The sequence below is a fragment of the Poecilia latipinna genome, unplaced genomic scaffold (assembly GCF_001443285.1).
Source record: "Poecilia latipinna isolate Pla-1442-1.1 unplaced genomic scaffold, P_latipinna-1.0 Scaffold982, whole genome shotgun sequence".
NCBI classification, from domain to species: domain Eukaryota; kingdom Metazoa; phylum Chordata; class Actinopteri; order Cyprinodontiformes; family Poeciliidae; genus Poecilia; species Poecilia latipinna.
Window position 1 is genome coordinate 207,178 of NW_015113598.1, and position 14,278 is coordinate 221,455.

A 14,278-nucleotide genomic window follows, 5' to 3' on the forward strand; every position below is an offset into this window, starting at 1 on the left:
TAGGCTTTTACTGCATCGTTATAGCTCATGAATATGCTTTGATCTAAACCATTGTATTATATTTTTGACTAAATGTTGGGGTTATTGTCCAGCTGAAAGGTAATATCTACTACAGGCTCAAGTCTTTTGTGTAAAATATAGTAAGGTTTAATGCTTGTGACTTCTCTTTAAAACAATTTTTTATTTAACAAATTAAAACATGTTATGCAGACATGTTACCATATTTATTTCTGTTGTAGCTACTATTGTTCGTGTGCATATCAGATATTTTCTTACACATCAGAATTTGATACTCCCAAGTGGAAAAGGCTAGATAAACGCATCACTTTATGTAACGTGTGTAAAGTATATTAAAGTATTTCTGATTGACTACAACTGGACAGACTCATATTCATAGGATTACTGCTTCACTGCGTGTAAGAACAATGTAAAGTCTGACAGTATGCTATGGTCTTAGTTTAAAAGATATTCATTCATTTGATTAACGTTTCCTAAAAAAAAAAAAAAAAAAAATCCCCGCTTTGCCAAGAAATCTGACCCATCCATGTTTGTGTTGCATCAGAAGAATAGAGTCCTTTTCCGGAGGAGGGGAGGGTTACATGCGCCGATCACGTGAAGGAGTAGCTGGAAGGGGCGGGGTTTCCTGAAGGGTGTATCCAATAAAAAAAGGAACCCCCGTTGTCTCACAGAACCGGCACGAGCAAGTTTCATACATGCGCTAGAGAAGCCTCCATTCAAACGGAAACCTTTCTGGAACTTTAAAAGCGTACTTATTTCCGATATAGGTGTTGTCGTAGATATATATCTTTTGGCGCACTAATTTCTTTATGTTAGTGTAGACAGTTTTTGAAGGGATATTTTTTAATCTGTTTAATTTTTCCTTATCCCGCGCGCGCTATCGCAGAGAACCGTTAGTGAGCGCGCGCGCGCTAATTAGCTTACCGGCTAAAAGGAAGTATTTTCTTCTGGACCGACTGTCGTAACGTGTGGTAAGTTTACTACTTTAATATCTTCAGCAGCACTTTGAGCCCTCTTTTTTTGGTTTAGAGGCATTATACTGTATTTTAAGGCTGTGTAACAACTGCCGATGTTAGCCTATAGCTAATGGCAGCTCGAACAATGTTGTCATCACAAACAACAAGTGAGCTGGGAATAATAAACTGATTGACTTATTACGAACTAAATATTTCCTAAGCTTTAACTAAATTACAGTTGTTGCCAAAAATAGGATATGGGGTGTGTACCTTTTTACATCCATTGTCATATAAGCGAACATTTTTTTGTGTGTTTAGAAATAGGTGACTCTCCTTGACATTAACATTATTAATATACATTAAAACATTATATTTATTGGATGAAAACTAAACTGGGTCAAGACGCAGAAGATCCACTTAGTCTATGAAGATACCGCATCTGCAACTGGAGAAGTCTGTACCGACTCACATCCGGTTACATCCCCCTTGTACGAAAAAAAAAAAGAAGAATAAACTCGGCAAACATAACTTATAAAAAACATCTTTTGCCCACAACAGCGAGTATGACGGTCATAAAGACGAAATAAAGACTACACTGTATCTCTCTCACTGCTTCTCTGTTGTCTAGACAGTCTGAGCCGCACGTACAGAAAGAGCTCGTGTTTCTTGCATGGTGTGAATGAGTGACGACACGTGCACACGTAGAAAAATCGTGTCTCCACTTAAGATAAATACGCCTTTTATCTCCACTCTTCTTTAATAAATGCGATTCCTCTGATCAGGCAGCTGAAAACAAAATGTTTCTATCGACCGAGATGTACTAAAGGTCGTTATTGATAGAATACTCTTCGTGCGCCATTTCCTCAATATGGCTTCCCTTTAGCTTTCTGGAAAGCACGCAGCTGACGATCTTCCGGTATAGGCAGTGGCTTCTGGATTTTCATGCCGTCATATGCCACGTAAAAAGAGGCTTTTGTCAATTTGATGATTGTTTTGGTGACTTTCCATAGAGATTAAAGGTTTTTTTCTGTTTTCTCTTTTCAGAATGTTCCCCTGCCTACCTGCAGTCACAGTTGCACAATGGCTGGTTGCACCGTCTGCTTGATAGCCAAGCACCACAACAACAGCAAAAAATCTAGTATAATTACTGGATAGCAATAAATCTTTGGTTATACCTCTAGTTTACTTTAATTTCTGGTCAGTCCCAGATTTTTACAAATTTGCACTGCTGAATCTCAGTAACTCGGCTTATAGAAAAGCTATTTATTTATTATTATTATTTACATAATACCTCTTGAATTTATCAGCTGCTGTTTAAAAGTAGCCTTATCGAAAAAATTTTTTACATTACTTTCCCTTAAAATTGTGAAGTAATTCCAACACAATCTACAATCATGGTTTCACCAACTACAGCCGCAGTTATTTTGGCTACTGCTGCAGCAGTCATGACAGACACTCCTATGACAGACTACATGTGGCTGCTGATCGTTGGCTTCATCATTGCATTCGTCTTGGCCTTTTCCGTGGGTGCGAATGATGTAGCAAACTCATTTGGTACAGCTGTTGGCTCTGGGGTTGTGACCCTGCGACAGGCCTGCATTCTGGCTACGGTGTTTGAGACTCTGGGTTCTGTCCTTCTCGGGGCAAAAGTGAGTGAAACCATCCGCAAAGGTATCATCGATGTGGGCATGTACAATGGCTCTGAGCATGTGCTGATGGCTGGATCTGTCAGTGCCATGGTTGGTAAGTAACCTGTACATAGTTTAAAATGCACTTTTGGGAGAATAAAGCATATAGAGCTAAAAAGTAGTTGATTAGTTTGTCCTTTAATCTGTTTCCTTTCTTTCTCTATAGGTTCTGCTGTATGGCAGCTGGCTGCCTCTTTCCTTAAGCTCCCCATTTCTGGAACACACTGCATTGTTGGAGCTACAATTGGCTTTTCGTTGGTCGCTAAAGGTCAGCAAGGAGTCAAGTGGCTTGAGCTTGTTCGAATAGGTAAGGAAGACTTGCTCTCAATTTACTTTAACCTGCATTTACACTTCAAATATCTTATGTAATTGCACATAATGTGTAAACTGTAGACATGAAGAGGATAAATAACACAGAGATTTAAATTTTCTCCAAGCAATTCAGGAAAACCTTGAATTAATTTATTTTTAATACTGTGTTTTCAGGAGAAAACAATTCATTTAATCTTTATGCAGTTACAGCGGTGATGCTTCTGTTTTGCTATAAACTATTAAAATGTATATATTTGAGGCTTGGCTGAACTTTTGTGATAGTAGGTTAAAATCTATAGTAACTGTTATGAAAATTTCTGTATATTACAAGAAAAGTTGAATTTGGTTGAGTGTGACAGACCTGAAAAGACACTTGAATTACCACAGTTGTATTTGACTTGCTGAATAACTTGAGCAATTTTCCAAGGATGTTGGATTTTGGGACTGGCTAATAAGTAAAAAGGAAAAAAAGTGACATTTGATGTTAAATCAGAGTTTCTGTTTTCAGTTGCTTCCTGGTTCCTGAGCCCCCTTTTGTCTGGAATAATGTCGGCTGTGGTTTTCTACTTTGTGCGCATGTTCATCTTGCAAAAGGTATGAAGATTGCTACAAACCAGTTGAATTTTCTAAGCTAGGAACTTGATGTCTTTGTTTCACGGCATGGAAATGCGGTCCTGTCTCTATATGTCCACATGGATCACATTAAATTTATGACCTTGTAGCTGTTTGAATACGGTAGAACCTGCAAATCTGAATTGTTCTATTTCTGTCCCACAGAAAGACCCTGTGCCTAACGGCCTGAAAGCTCTGCCTGTCTTCTATGCCGTGACCATGGGGGTCAACCTGTTCTCCATCATGTACACTGGAGCGCCGGGTGAGTACCATTGTCTCGTTTTTCTCTACGTGACTGCCAGCAGCCAAAACCTAAAATAAACGGCTCCCTCAGACAGCCGGATGCCCACGCATATATTCCAGGCAGAACCAGACTGTTTACCACTTTCACAGAAGGCGTGTTTATTTTAACATGTTTTTGAGGCCCTCTTGTTTGTGGTTCTGTGTGGGTCATAGCTGGAATGAAGTTTAAGAGTGGAGCACAACAAGGGAATGGAAACTAGAATTAACTCTGAGCATCTTCAGACTTCAGAGAAGTAAAGATGAAATGGTTATGATTTTTCTTGTGCCTCTTGTTATGGTAATGCTCTTGATAATTGTTAGTTGTCTTGACCTTCTGGAAGCATTTTATTAAATGAGGTGCTTTTGCTCCTTTTTGTTTTCTTCTCTCTGCAGGGCCAAAAAGTTCAAGATGTTAGCTGGCCTGGGCCTTTAAATGGCGGCAATAGGCCAGAGTTTGACCACATTTGGTGTGCAGATGTGCATGCACATCGGCGCATTCAGAGGAGATCACTTGCACTTCCCGCATAGATAACCTGGCTTAGACAGACACATTCTGTAAAGTTGTGTGAGGTCCTTCCCATCGGAACACACAATATACATGAGGACCAGTAAATGCGTACCTCGCATGAAAAGGTGTGAGACTTCCCTTAGAGATCTAACAAGCTGCCCCGTGTTAATCACATTAGATGAGGACTATGAACAGTGGTTAGATTCACATTAAGCATTCATACATTATTATAGATAGTTGAAACATGAATAAGCTTTGGAAAAAAAAAGCATATACTACAGCTTAACGGGATATCTTTAGAAATCAAATAATTATATAAATCTAATCCAGCAGAAACACTTTTGTAATCGACTCTACTCTGGAATAAGGCAGACTCTTATTTTTGCTGATCTGTGTGCTTTAATGCAGCAGCTGCATCAGTATCTGCAACGAACAGAGTACAGTGTGTCCTGCAACAAGACTCGACTCCGAATCAACATGTTAGCACATTACAGTGAATGGAAACCGGGCTGTCTGCAGCAAATTCCTGCTCTCAGTTTATAAACAGCCATATGAGAGAGCTTATGTTGGCAAATGGAAAACTGAATGCAGTATGAAGCCAGGACTTTAAATTTCAGCTGATTATCCATTACAGATGGATGTCTCATGTTACCTGAGGTCTTCTCACTTTATAAATCACTCAACAGCTTTAGCTCCACTGCAGTCCTGTCCAGTATCAAATGATGTGCCTGTACAAAGATTTGTTCATGGTGCTAAAGCAAATGTCAGATAAACATTGGTGTTAATGGGGTAAACTTCTGACTGATGCAGACATCTAACTTCCCTAAACAAAATTACTTGAATTTTTTATTATTTTTCTCAGACATTTTTGGTCTTCGGACAATTTTAGTGTAGTGCTGGAGATGATAAATGATCCCCATTATCACCCCACATTATCGGTTATCAGCTGATAACTGAGTCTCACTTCATCATATATTTGAGTATCAGATAACTTGAGATTTTCACAAAACGCACTCCAAACCAAGACACAATGGTTTAATTACTTTTAAAGATTTAGATTTTAGACACTTGTAGATTCCCTACTGTGATTTTCTAGCCACATTAAGGCCGTTAGAGTAACGGGTGGGTGTCCTTTTGCTTCTACACTTGACTGCCATTGGTTTTTGTGAGCTGGAATAAGTTTTTTTTTTTTTTTTTTTTTCCTTGTAAGCAAGGGGAAATAAGTATTTTGTTCATCCAGCTGACCAGCAGTACTTGATAAAAGTTGCTAGACTGGGTGACATAACAGGGGTTCTTCACCCTGGTCTTCACAACTCATGTTCCGACATGTTTTAGATGACTTAAATGACTCATTGACAGGCTTCTGCATGCTGAGGATGTGATGAAATCATTTAAATCAATTGCGTTGGAACAAAGATTCATCTAATACATGAATGATTGTGTGCACTGGGGAAGAGCATTGAGACTGCTTTATATAACCAGTCACTGGGACTTCTTTATTTAAATCTTGAGGGGAAAATGAGGGAAATCTTTTTTTAATCGACTTTCTAAAAGTTGACACATTTAAGGAGCCTGTGGTTAACGCTGCACACTGATTTCATTTAGAACATGATGCTTTAACTCCAATCAAAAAACGAGCTCCCTGGGTCTGAGTTAAATGTATAATTGCATAACTAAAAACTTTATTGGTGAGTGAGTCATAAAGGGGATGTTTGAGCAGTCGTCTGTTATTGAAGTGGATGTTAATTTGCACATGTGGCAGCGGGGAAGGGAATACAGACCATGTCATTGTGCTTTGTAGGCCACAGAGTACTGAGGTACCAGAGAAGGGTTCTGACACAGACGTGGTTAAATTTCACTTTCTGTTGTGTAATATGCTCTTTTCTTTTATGTGGAAGTGGTAACCAGTGTAGTATTCGCAGCTCCCCTTAATTGTCCTATCTCCTCGCACGTAAGCGATCACGCCCTGACGCACCTCTCCATAAGGGAGCAGGACTACTGGAGCCTTGTCGTGTGCTTACATTGTAAGTGCGCTTACATTGCGCAACTGAACAAACATCGGTCTGGTGCTGCAGTCTTGTGTTGCAGCGTGACTCATCGAGGGGAGTGTGCTGTCACTGTGAACTCTGCCCTCAAATTAACATGGCAGTGGACACATTTTTTTATGATGCGTCTTTGACCCTCATTTCCTTTTGTTTATCTTGCACTGCCAAAACAACTTAAATATGCACACTCAAGGTCACCCTAACGGAGCAAGTGTCCGGTGTGTGTTTTGTAGTCTTTCTGCTCACATGTAATCACTGTCGACTCCAACTCTTTGTTAGACAAAGATGGCTTGCTCCTCTGGGAAATTCAAATAAGTTGCTTGTACTGTGCTGCACCAGTTTTGCTGCAGTCTTGGCAGGAGGTTACCCTCACTACAGTGAAAAGTTGCAGTGTGCAGTTTCGCACGCCTCCCTTTTTCTACTTTTCTTTCCTTTTGAGGAACTCGTCTGTGTGCATTTGTTGGCTGGGCTCTTAGGGGTCATGTTGACATTTGTGCTCTCTTACCTTTTGGGTGTTGCATAAGCGTTCGCATATGGGGCTACATGTGCTTTCCATTTTAAACCATGTGCCACAGTGATGCAGTGCAGTCAAGTGACGATGCATGTCCTGCTCCTATGAGACGTAAGATTACTAGTCTTGCATCTCAGATTTAAAATGTCTCCTGTAATCCATGGTTTGTGTTCAGTTTTATTATTTCATAAAGGTAGCCTCTGCTGCCTTGTCTTATAAAACGTTCTGTTTCTATTTGCCTTTTTTTGTGTTTGTGTGGACTCTGGCGATCTCTCAGAGCTGGGAATTGACAACATCCCTTGGTGGGGGATCCTGCTCATCTCATTGGGCTGTGCTCTGCTGACTGGCATTGTGGTCTGGTTTGTTGTCTGCCCTCGCCTCAAGAAGAAGATTGAACGTAAGTCCAAGTTATGTTTTCTTTTTTATGTGTGTTTGATTTCTGAAGTGACTTTTGAAGCCAGTGAACAATTGGTTTTCATTTAACTCCAGCCTAGTCGCGTTGAGAGCTCGCACAATCCAAATGGATCTATGGGATATATTTTACCCGTGGATTCACAGAGATGAGTCACCTGACAGTATTGTCACCTATTTATGCTTCATAATCCTGGATTAATTTTTTTTCTCCCCCTTCCAATAAATCAAGAGTTCTGGTTTTAGGGCAGAACATTTTGTTAACCTCTTTAAATCCTAAACAGAGCTTTTATTCTCTGTACATTGATTTGGTTGTATCGCTGTTCGTCACACGACTTCAAAAGATGTGACAACACAAGGCTCTCAAAAGGTTTACAGTAGTTATGTAGGTCTTGTGGATCATTGGCTTTACCTGATAATGCGTCCTTTCTGGGTGAGCGCCACCTTACAAGTCGTTTAATTGGGTCAAAGTGATCCTCTAATTGGGCTTTAGCTCTCTGACTAAAATAAGCCTGGGTTGACTTGAGGTGTTCACATGGCTGGGTTAAAAAGAAAAAGAAAAACGCGGGTGGTGACTGCAGCTCTGACCTTGGTTTCTGAACAGTGTACGGTTACTTTCTGGTTGGCTTACTCCAGCGTGTTTACTACAGAAAACATTAAGTGGAATTTCAGGACTTCTTGGTAGCACGAAATGTCAGTTCATGTGAGCCTCAGGTTGTGTTTACTGTTCTGTGATTAGGTACAACCTTGGGGGTTTCTGAACAGGGTAAAGTTACTTCCTGGTCGGCTTACTTCGAGATGTTTACTACAGAAAACATTAAGTGAAATTTCAGGTCTTCTTGGACCTGAAATTCAACAACACCTAAAATGTAAGTTCATGTGAGCCTCAGGCTGTGTTTACTGTTCTGTGATTAGATACAGCCTTGGGGTTTCTGAACAGGGTAAAGTTACTTCCTGGTCGGCTTACTTCCGCATGTATACTACAGAAAACGTTAAGTGAAATTTCAGGTCTTCTTGGACCTGAAATTCAACAACACCTAAAATGTCAGTTTATGTGAGCCTCAGGTTGTTTACACTTTTCTTTGATTAGGTACGCTCTTCAGAAATCTTGCCGTTTCTGAACAGTATAAAGTTACTTCCTGGTTGGCTTACTTCCGCATGTTTACTACAGAAAACGTTAAGTGAAATTTCAGGTCTTCTTGGACCTGAAATTCAACAACACCTAAAATGTCAGTTTATGTGAGCCTCAGGTTGTTTACACTTTTCTTTGATTAGGTACTGTTACTTCTGAAACGTTACTTCCTGGTTGGCTTACTTCAGGAATTTCAGGTCTTTTTGTAAGCACGAAATGTCAGTTCATGCAAGTCTCAGGTTGTGTTTACTGTTCTGTGATTAGGTAACTTCTTGACAGTAATGTAAATATGGTCCATTTAATCCATTTATCTGATCCTGTGAACAGAGCCTCAAGTTTAAACTTGGGTAACATTACATTTGTAGAACAATAGTCCTTTGACTCTGTAATTACACATATCTTAGGGAATCTCACAGATTAGGCAGAAGGAAAACAGTGGCTCTGTTTGGATATCTCAGCTGGTTGGTGTGCATGTACAATCTCACCTTGATGTCTCTCCTGCCAGGAGATATCAAGTCTTCCAGCCCCTCGGAGAGCCCCCTGATGGAAAAGAGAGAGCTCAAAGAGGCCCACTGTCCCATCCTGAAGCAGACTGCCAAGGAGACGTCTACACCTGCTGCGCCAGCTGTCACTCAAAACTCCTCTGAACCTCAGCTGGTCGTTGAGGAGCGGAGGGTGGCGTTCGACATTGGAGAGTCTGAGGAGGGGGAAACTAATAAGGAGCGCAAGGTTGCTTTTAACATTGGGGATTGTGATGACACAGATGACTGCAATACGAACGGTAAGAGATGATGATGATTTAGAGCTTTCGATTTCTGCAAATGCTTTTCGCGATATAGGCGTTTAATAGAGGTCTATACTGATAAGTTTTTGTTTTAAATATCTAAATTATTGCCAAACTGGAATGCGTTTCCTCTTTTATACTCAACTTTCACTTCAGTGTGTTTATGATTTTTGAGTTATGAGTCACAATGTGGAAAGCTTAAACTGCTGCTGCACAAGTTACTCAACATGTTGCTAGGTAACCAGCTTGTTGATTTCTCCCATCCAGTTGCTTAACTGGCTGTGAGGAGCGGCTGAATCTTTTCCTCTGTTTACATTCTCCAAAATATGGATGTATTATCTATTGATATTGATCAAGTGTCTACTGCAGTATATATTATTGATTTATTGCCCAGCCTTAATCTCTGGTATTTGTTAATCTTCATGTTTTCTTGTTCTCAGATATGAACACTGATACTGATACTAAAAATAGCCAAGATTATTTCACTAGTAGCTAGTAGCTTTCCATCGATATTTAGGAAGTACTGACTTAAAACAAGCTATCTTGCTGAAAATTTACTTGAAAGTTAATTTTGTGTTATTTCACGTGTTTGCACTGAAAACTAGACCAGAAATACTTGGTAAGATTTTGTTTTTGCAATGAATAAGACGCTTTATCTGTATTTAATTTTTTTGTCTGCAGCCCAGAAACAGCCTCAAACAAACGACCAGCTCCAGCTCAACAACCAGCATGGTAACGGCTCTGCAAATGCTCCCAGCCAGGTCCACTTCAACAACCAAGCTCAGTTCAACAACAGACCGGCTCAGATCCCCAGCAATGGTTACAGTCAGTACCACACGGTCCACAAGGACTCTGGCCTCTACAAAGACCTGCTGCACAAACTCCACCTGGCCAAGGTTGGCGACTGCATGGGCGAGGTGGGTGACCGGCCCATCCGAAGAAACAACAGCTACACCTCGTACACTATGGCCATCATCGGCCTACACGGTGACTTCAGGCACAAAGAGGCGGACCCCCGCGTTGGCGAAGAAGGCGACAAGGCCCCGGGGTCCGGTGGTCAGGAAAAGAAGCGTGTGCGCATGGACAGTTACACCAGCTACTGCAACGCTGTAGCAGAGAACACAACTCCTGAAGCTCTGGGAGAAAGTGATGTAACACTAGAGATAGGAAACGAGGATGCGGGCAGCAACCATAGCTCTCTGGATGACAGGCACGAAGAAGACAAACCTGAAGTCTCCACTCTGTTTCAGTTCCTTCAAATCCTCACAGCTTGCTTCGGATCTTTCGCCCATGGTGGAAATGACGTGAGGTAAGGACTCTGTACAGCGCAGGTCATGTTGTACTGATAAGATAACAGCAGGTTTGTGGTGACATTTTAACTTGCCCCAACTCTTTGCCCAGTGTGTGAATAACCTCTCTGCTTCCTCTGCAGCAATGCCATTGGACCTTTGGTAGCTTTGTGGTTGGTTTATTCAACGAGCAGCGTGACCTCTAACGCACCGACACCCATTTGGCTTCTGCTGTACGGCGGCGTGGGCATCTGCATCGGCCTGTGGGTGTGGGGTCGCAGGGTGATCCAGACTATGGGCAAAGACCTCACCCCCATCACGCCTTCAAGGTACAGAAAACAGACATCACCCCCTAAAACCACATCCTGTCCAGACATTACAGAGTTCTGGATTTAGCAGGCCACTCAGACACATCCTCATAAGTCCTGACTTTTTCTTTTCTTTTTTTTTTCCCTGCAGTGGTTTCAGCATCGAATTGGCCTCAGCCCTGACTGTCGTGGTTGCTTCTAACATTGGTCTGCCTGTCTCAACCACCCATTGCAAGGTAGGCCAGTCAAACTCTGTGGTTTGTGAATTTGACTGAGACATAGGGAGGCTGTTTAGTATGACGGAGTCTAAAGTAAACAGTCTGCCACTTGGTCCAAATATGGACAGAGTTCCTCCTGAGTAATGTGATGCCTTAGAAGTGTTCAAAGTCCTTGGACTTTATCACATTATAATCATAAAACTTTAATATGTTACGTGATTTACCAACATTAACACATATAACAACTTTTTTTTTAAGGGGCTGTTATTTGTGGAAATCAGGAAAGTGGAGTGAACTGAAATTAAGCAACAAAAAAATTCAATTAACAGTTTAGTTTTATAGAAGACAGTCAATGTGAAAAAGGTGCTTTGGTTCAGTGAAGATCAGATTCATGAACAAATATTGCAAACAAGTAGTGAAATTGTATCAGAATTAAACAAAAATCAATATTATTTTAAATTTTAGACGTAATCAGATTATTAAAATGCATCACTTATTGTGATAAATCAGTTCTCCTGATAAAATATTTGATCTCTACTCTAAATGCATTCTACCCATACATTCTGTTATTGGAGGAGGTTCATTTTCCAGCAGGATGAATCTGAACCTGCTGTCAGTGTTTGTATCATATTAATGTATTTGAAGTCTTATTGAAAGTGTTTGGAAAGACTTCAAAATGTATTTCCACACATTAACTCTGTCCAGCCTGCGCCTTAGCTGTCATTTTCATTTTTGCAACAATAGTTGCAGTAAAAGTTGATGGCAGAATGCAAATGCACACAACCATCCATTTTTCGTTCTACTTATGGAGTGTTAAAACATTTGCAATGCAAAGTTTTACAAAATGACACATCCAGGAGATTAACAAGCACGTTGCTTCCAGGTGGGGTCGGTGGTGGCAGTGGGATGGCTGCGTTCGAGGAAGGCCGTGGACTGGCGCCTGTTCAGAAACATCTTCATGGCGTGGTTTGTGACCGTTCCCATCTCCGGCCTGATCAGCGCCGCCATCATGGCCATCTTCATCTACGCCATCTTTCCGATTTAAATGTCGCTTACCTCAGGCTGACGACAACGAAAGGAAAAACGTTTGAAAAGGACTTATGATATGTGCCTGTGGTCCATATTCAACTTGGCTTTTGCTATTCTTTTTGGAATATCTTTTACGTTCATTCTTTTACATATCTCATCATTTCATTTCTGTAAATTCTTGATCTTTTTTAATTTTTTTTTTTTTTTACTTTTCCAGTGATGTAAATACAACCATCTTTTTTTTGTTCTTGTTTTGTTTTGACAGTATTGGAAATGAAGTAATAAACCTATCACACCTGTAATTTAAAGTATAACACATGCTGAAAGTAATGCAGATGCAAGAGCTATACTTTAGGATTAAAAACAAGATGCATTGCCGTACTTCTCTTTACTCCAGAGTAATTAATAATTTTCATATTTTGCATCTGACTTTGTTGTATTCCCTGAATCCGTACGTTGCATTTCTTCTCAAAAGAATCAGAAACAAGTTTGGCTGAAGTTGGTTAAAATGGTTTATTTTCCAGACTCCGTTACAGTGCAAGATGTAATTGTATACACTGGATGACCACTTGCAGATTAATATGGAAAATACTGTATGCATTAAATTGTCATTTCTTGAACAAAAGAAAACGAAGCCACGTGCACAAACAGCCTGAAATTGTTCACCTCAGTTTTAGGATGCAACAGAATGTCCACCAGCGCGTATAATGTATTCCCAAACGAGTCCTTAAGTCTCCTGTTGAAACTTGATTGCATCATCCTTGATGGTTAATGCTTTAGGCCTGCTTTAGCCTTGTATTTCCTAGATCCCCTTGTAATCACTACTTTCAGTATGTTTTCTGTACCATTTGCACCTTCTGAGACAGTTAGGATACTTTAGCTATACACAAGTTTTAAAACTGGAAGTGAACTGATCCGATTGGCACAGAGTTGGCCTGTTTTTCTTCAGAATGGGGGCAAATATACAGTGTGTTGCATGTGGTCACTTGACTGCAATGCTGAATGCATTTCAGACCTATAGATGCTGTAGTTGCCTTATTTTTCTTTTCTTTTTTTTTTAGGTACCAAAGATTATTTTTTATTTTAAAATGCACATCATTCTTTTGCTCCACAATTGTGGATGGAAAAAAAAACCTCAATAAAAATGGTAAAAAATACTCCGTCTGCAACTCTTGATTTCAAAAATTCTTGTGAATCAAAGCTTCCCTGTTTTGGCCTGTGACTGTGAAGGAAAACAAAAGGATAGGTGGGATTGTTTTCCCTTTTATTGATGGAAAGCTGGGTGCAGCTCCGGGGTGGCGATGAGTAAGCGCTGGGGCCCACGTGTTGCAGGGATTTCTCAGTCATACATCTGTGAGGGAGGAACAGACAGAATTCCTTTACGCCAGCTTTTAAAAACACCACAATGCAGTAGTTTTCCATGGTTTCGGGTTAATGAATCACACCCCTCCTGGGTTTTTCACGTCTCGCAACTCCAGAGGGAGGAAGATGAGTTATGACTGCAGTAATGTTTCTCTCTGGAAGTGCCGGCTTTTGGTCTGCAATATTCCCTGCCTGTTTGGGTTTGCTGCAAAATGAGTTTCTAACCACGGCTGATAATCCCCTGATTGTTCCGACAGCAAACCTAAACCAAAATCAGCTTATTTCCCCAACATTTTTTAGAACATCCTTGTTCCTAAAATAACCAGAGGCACATGAAACTGTATAAATCAAGCACAGTAAGTACCTGGGGACAGATGCCTCTGAGTGTCCTGGATTCATGTCCCAGATTTACTCACACACTAAGAGAACTGTGTCAAAATAAACATCTTTTTTTTTTTTTTAGGTCAAAGGAGTTCATATCCGTGGTGACATAATTACACCTTTAAAGTAAACAACAGTTTTTTGTGGTGTGTGTGCAACCAAAAGTGGTCAAACCTTTTGTTTTTACAGCAGACTTTATTCCACAATAAAAGTTTGTGACACTATTTTAAAAAGTCAAGCCCAGACCGGTTGTGACCGGTTCTGTTTTTCTCTGTCTGGCTCATTGCATAACCCACAATTTAAACTTTAGCGGCTCACTCCAAACATCTCACCACATCTCGCCTCTGCAGGTAGTTTTGAGTCTGCCTCAAATAATGTTAAACACTATTTCTGATCTGAGCTTTTACTGTCTGAATCTGAGCAGCTATAAAT

General features: G+C 40.5%; 1 protein-coding gene across 1 annotated transcript; it reads left to right on the plus strand.

Annotated features, from left to right (window-relative positions):
• The first annotated feature begins 679 nt into the window (after positions 1-679).
• slc20a1b (solute carrier family 20 member 1b) lies at positions 680-12,291 on the plus strand. The gene is made up of 11 exons (XM_015050275.1): positions 680-989; positions 2,019-2,717; positions 2,829-2,969; positions 3,483-3,568; positions 3,752-3,848; positions 7,210-7,329; positions 8,981-9,256; positions 9,941-10,568; positions 10,692-10,877; positions 11,008-11,092; positions 11,958-12,291. Exons 2-11 carry the CDS (start codon positions 2,369-2,371, stop codon positions 12,117-12,119), a joined length of 2,130 nt encoding a protein of 709 aa, XP_014905761.1. The 5' UTR covers positions 680-989; positions 2,019-2,368; the 3' UTR covers positions 12,120-12,291.
• The last annotated feature ends 1,987 nt before the right edge of the window (positions 12,292-14,278 follow it).

Coding starts and splice junctions, on each gene's coding strand:
- slc20a1b (XM_015050275.1), top strand. CDS start 2,369: ATGGTTTCACCAACTACAGCCGCAGTTATTTTGGCTACTGCTGCAGCA. Junction 2,718..2,828: donor ATCTGTCAGTGCCATGGTTG/GTAAGTAACCTG, acceptor CTTTCTCTATAG/GTTCTGCTGTATGGCAGCTG. Junction 3,569..3,751: donor GCATGTTCATCTTGCAAAAG/GTATGAAGATTG, acceptor TCTGTCCCACAG/AAAGACCCTGTGCCTAACGG.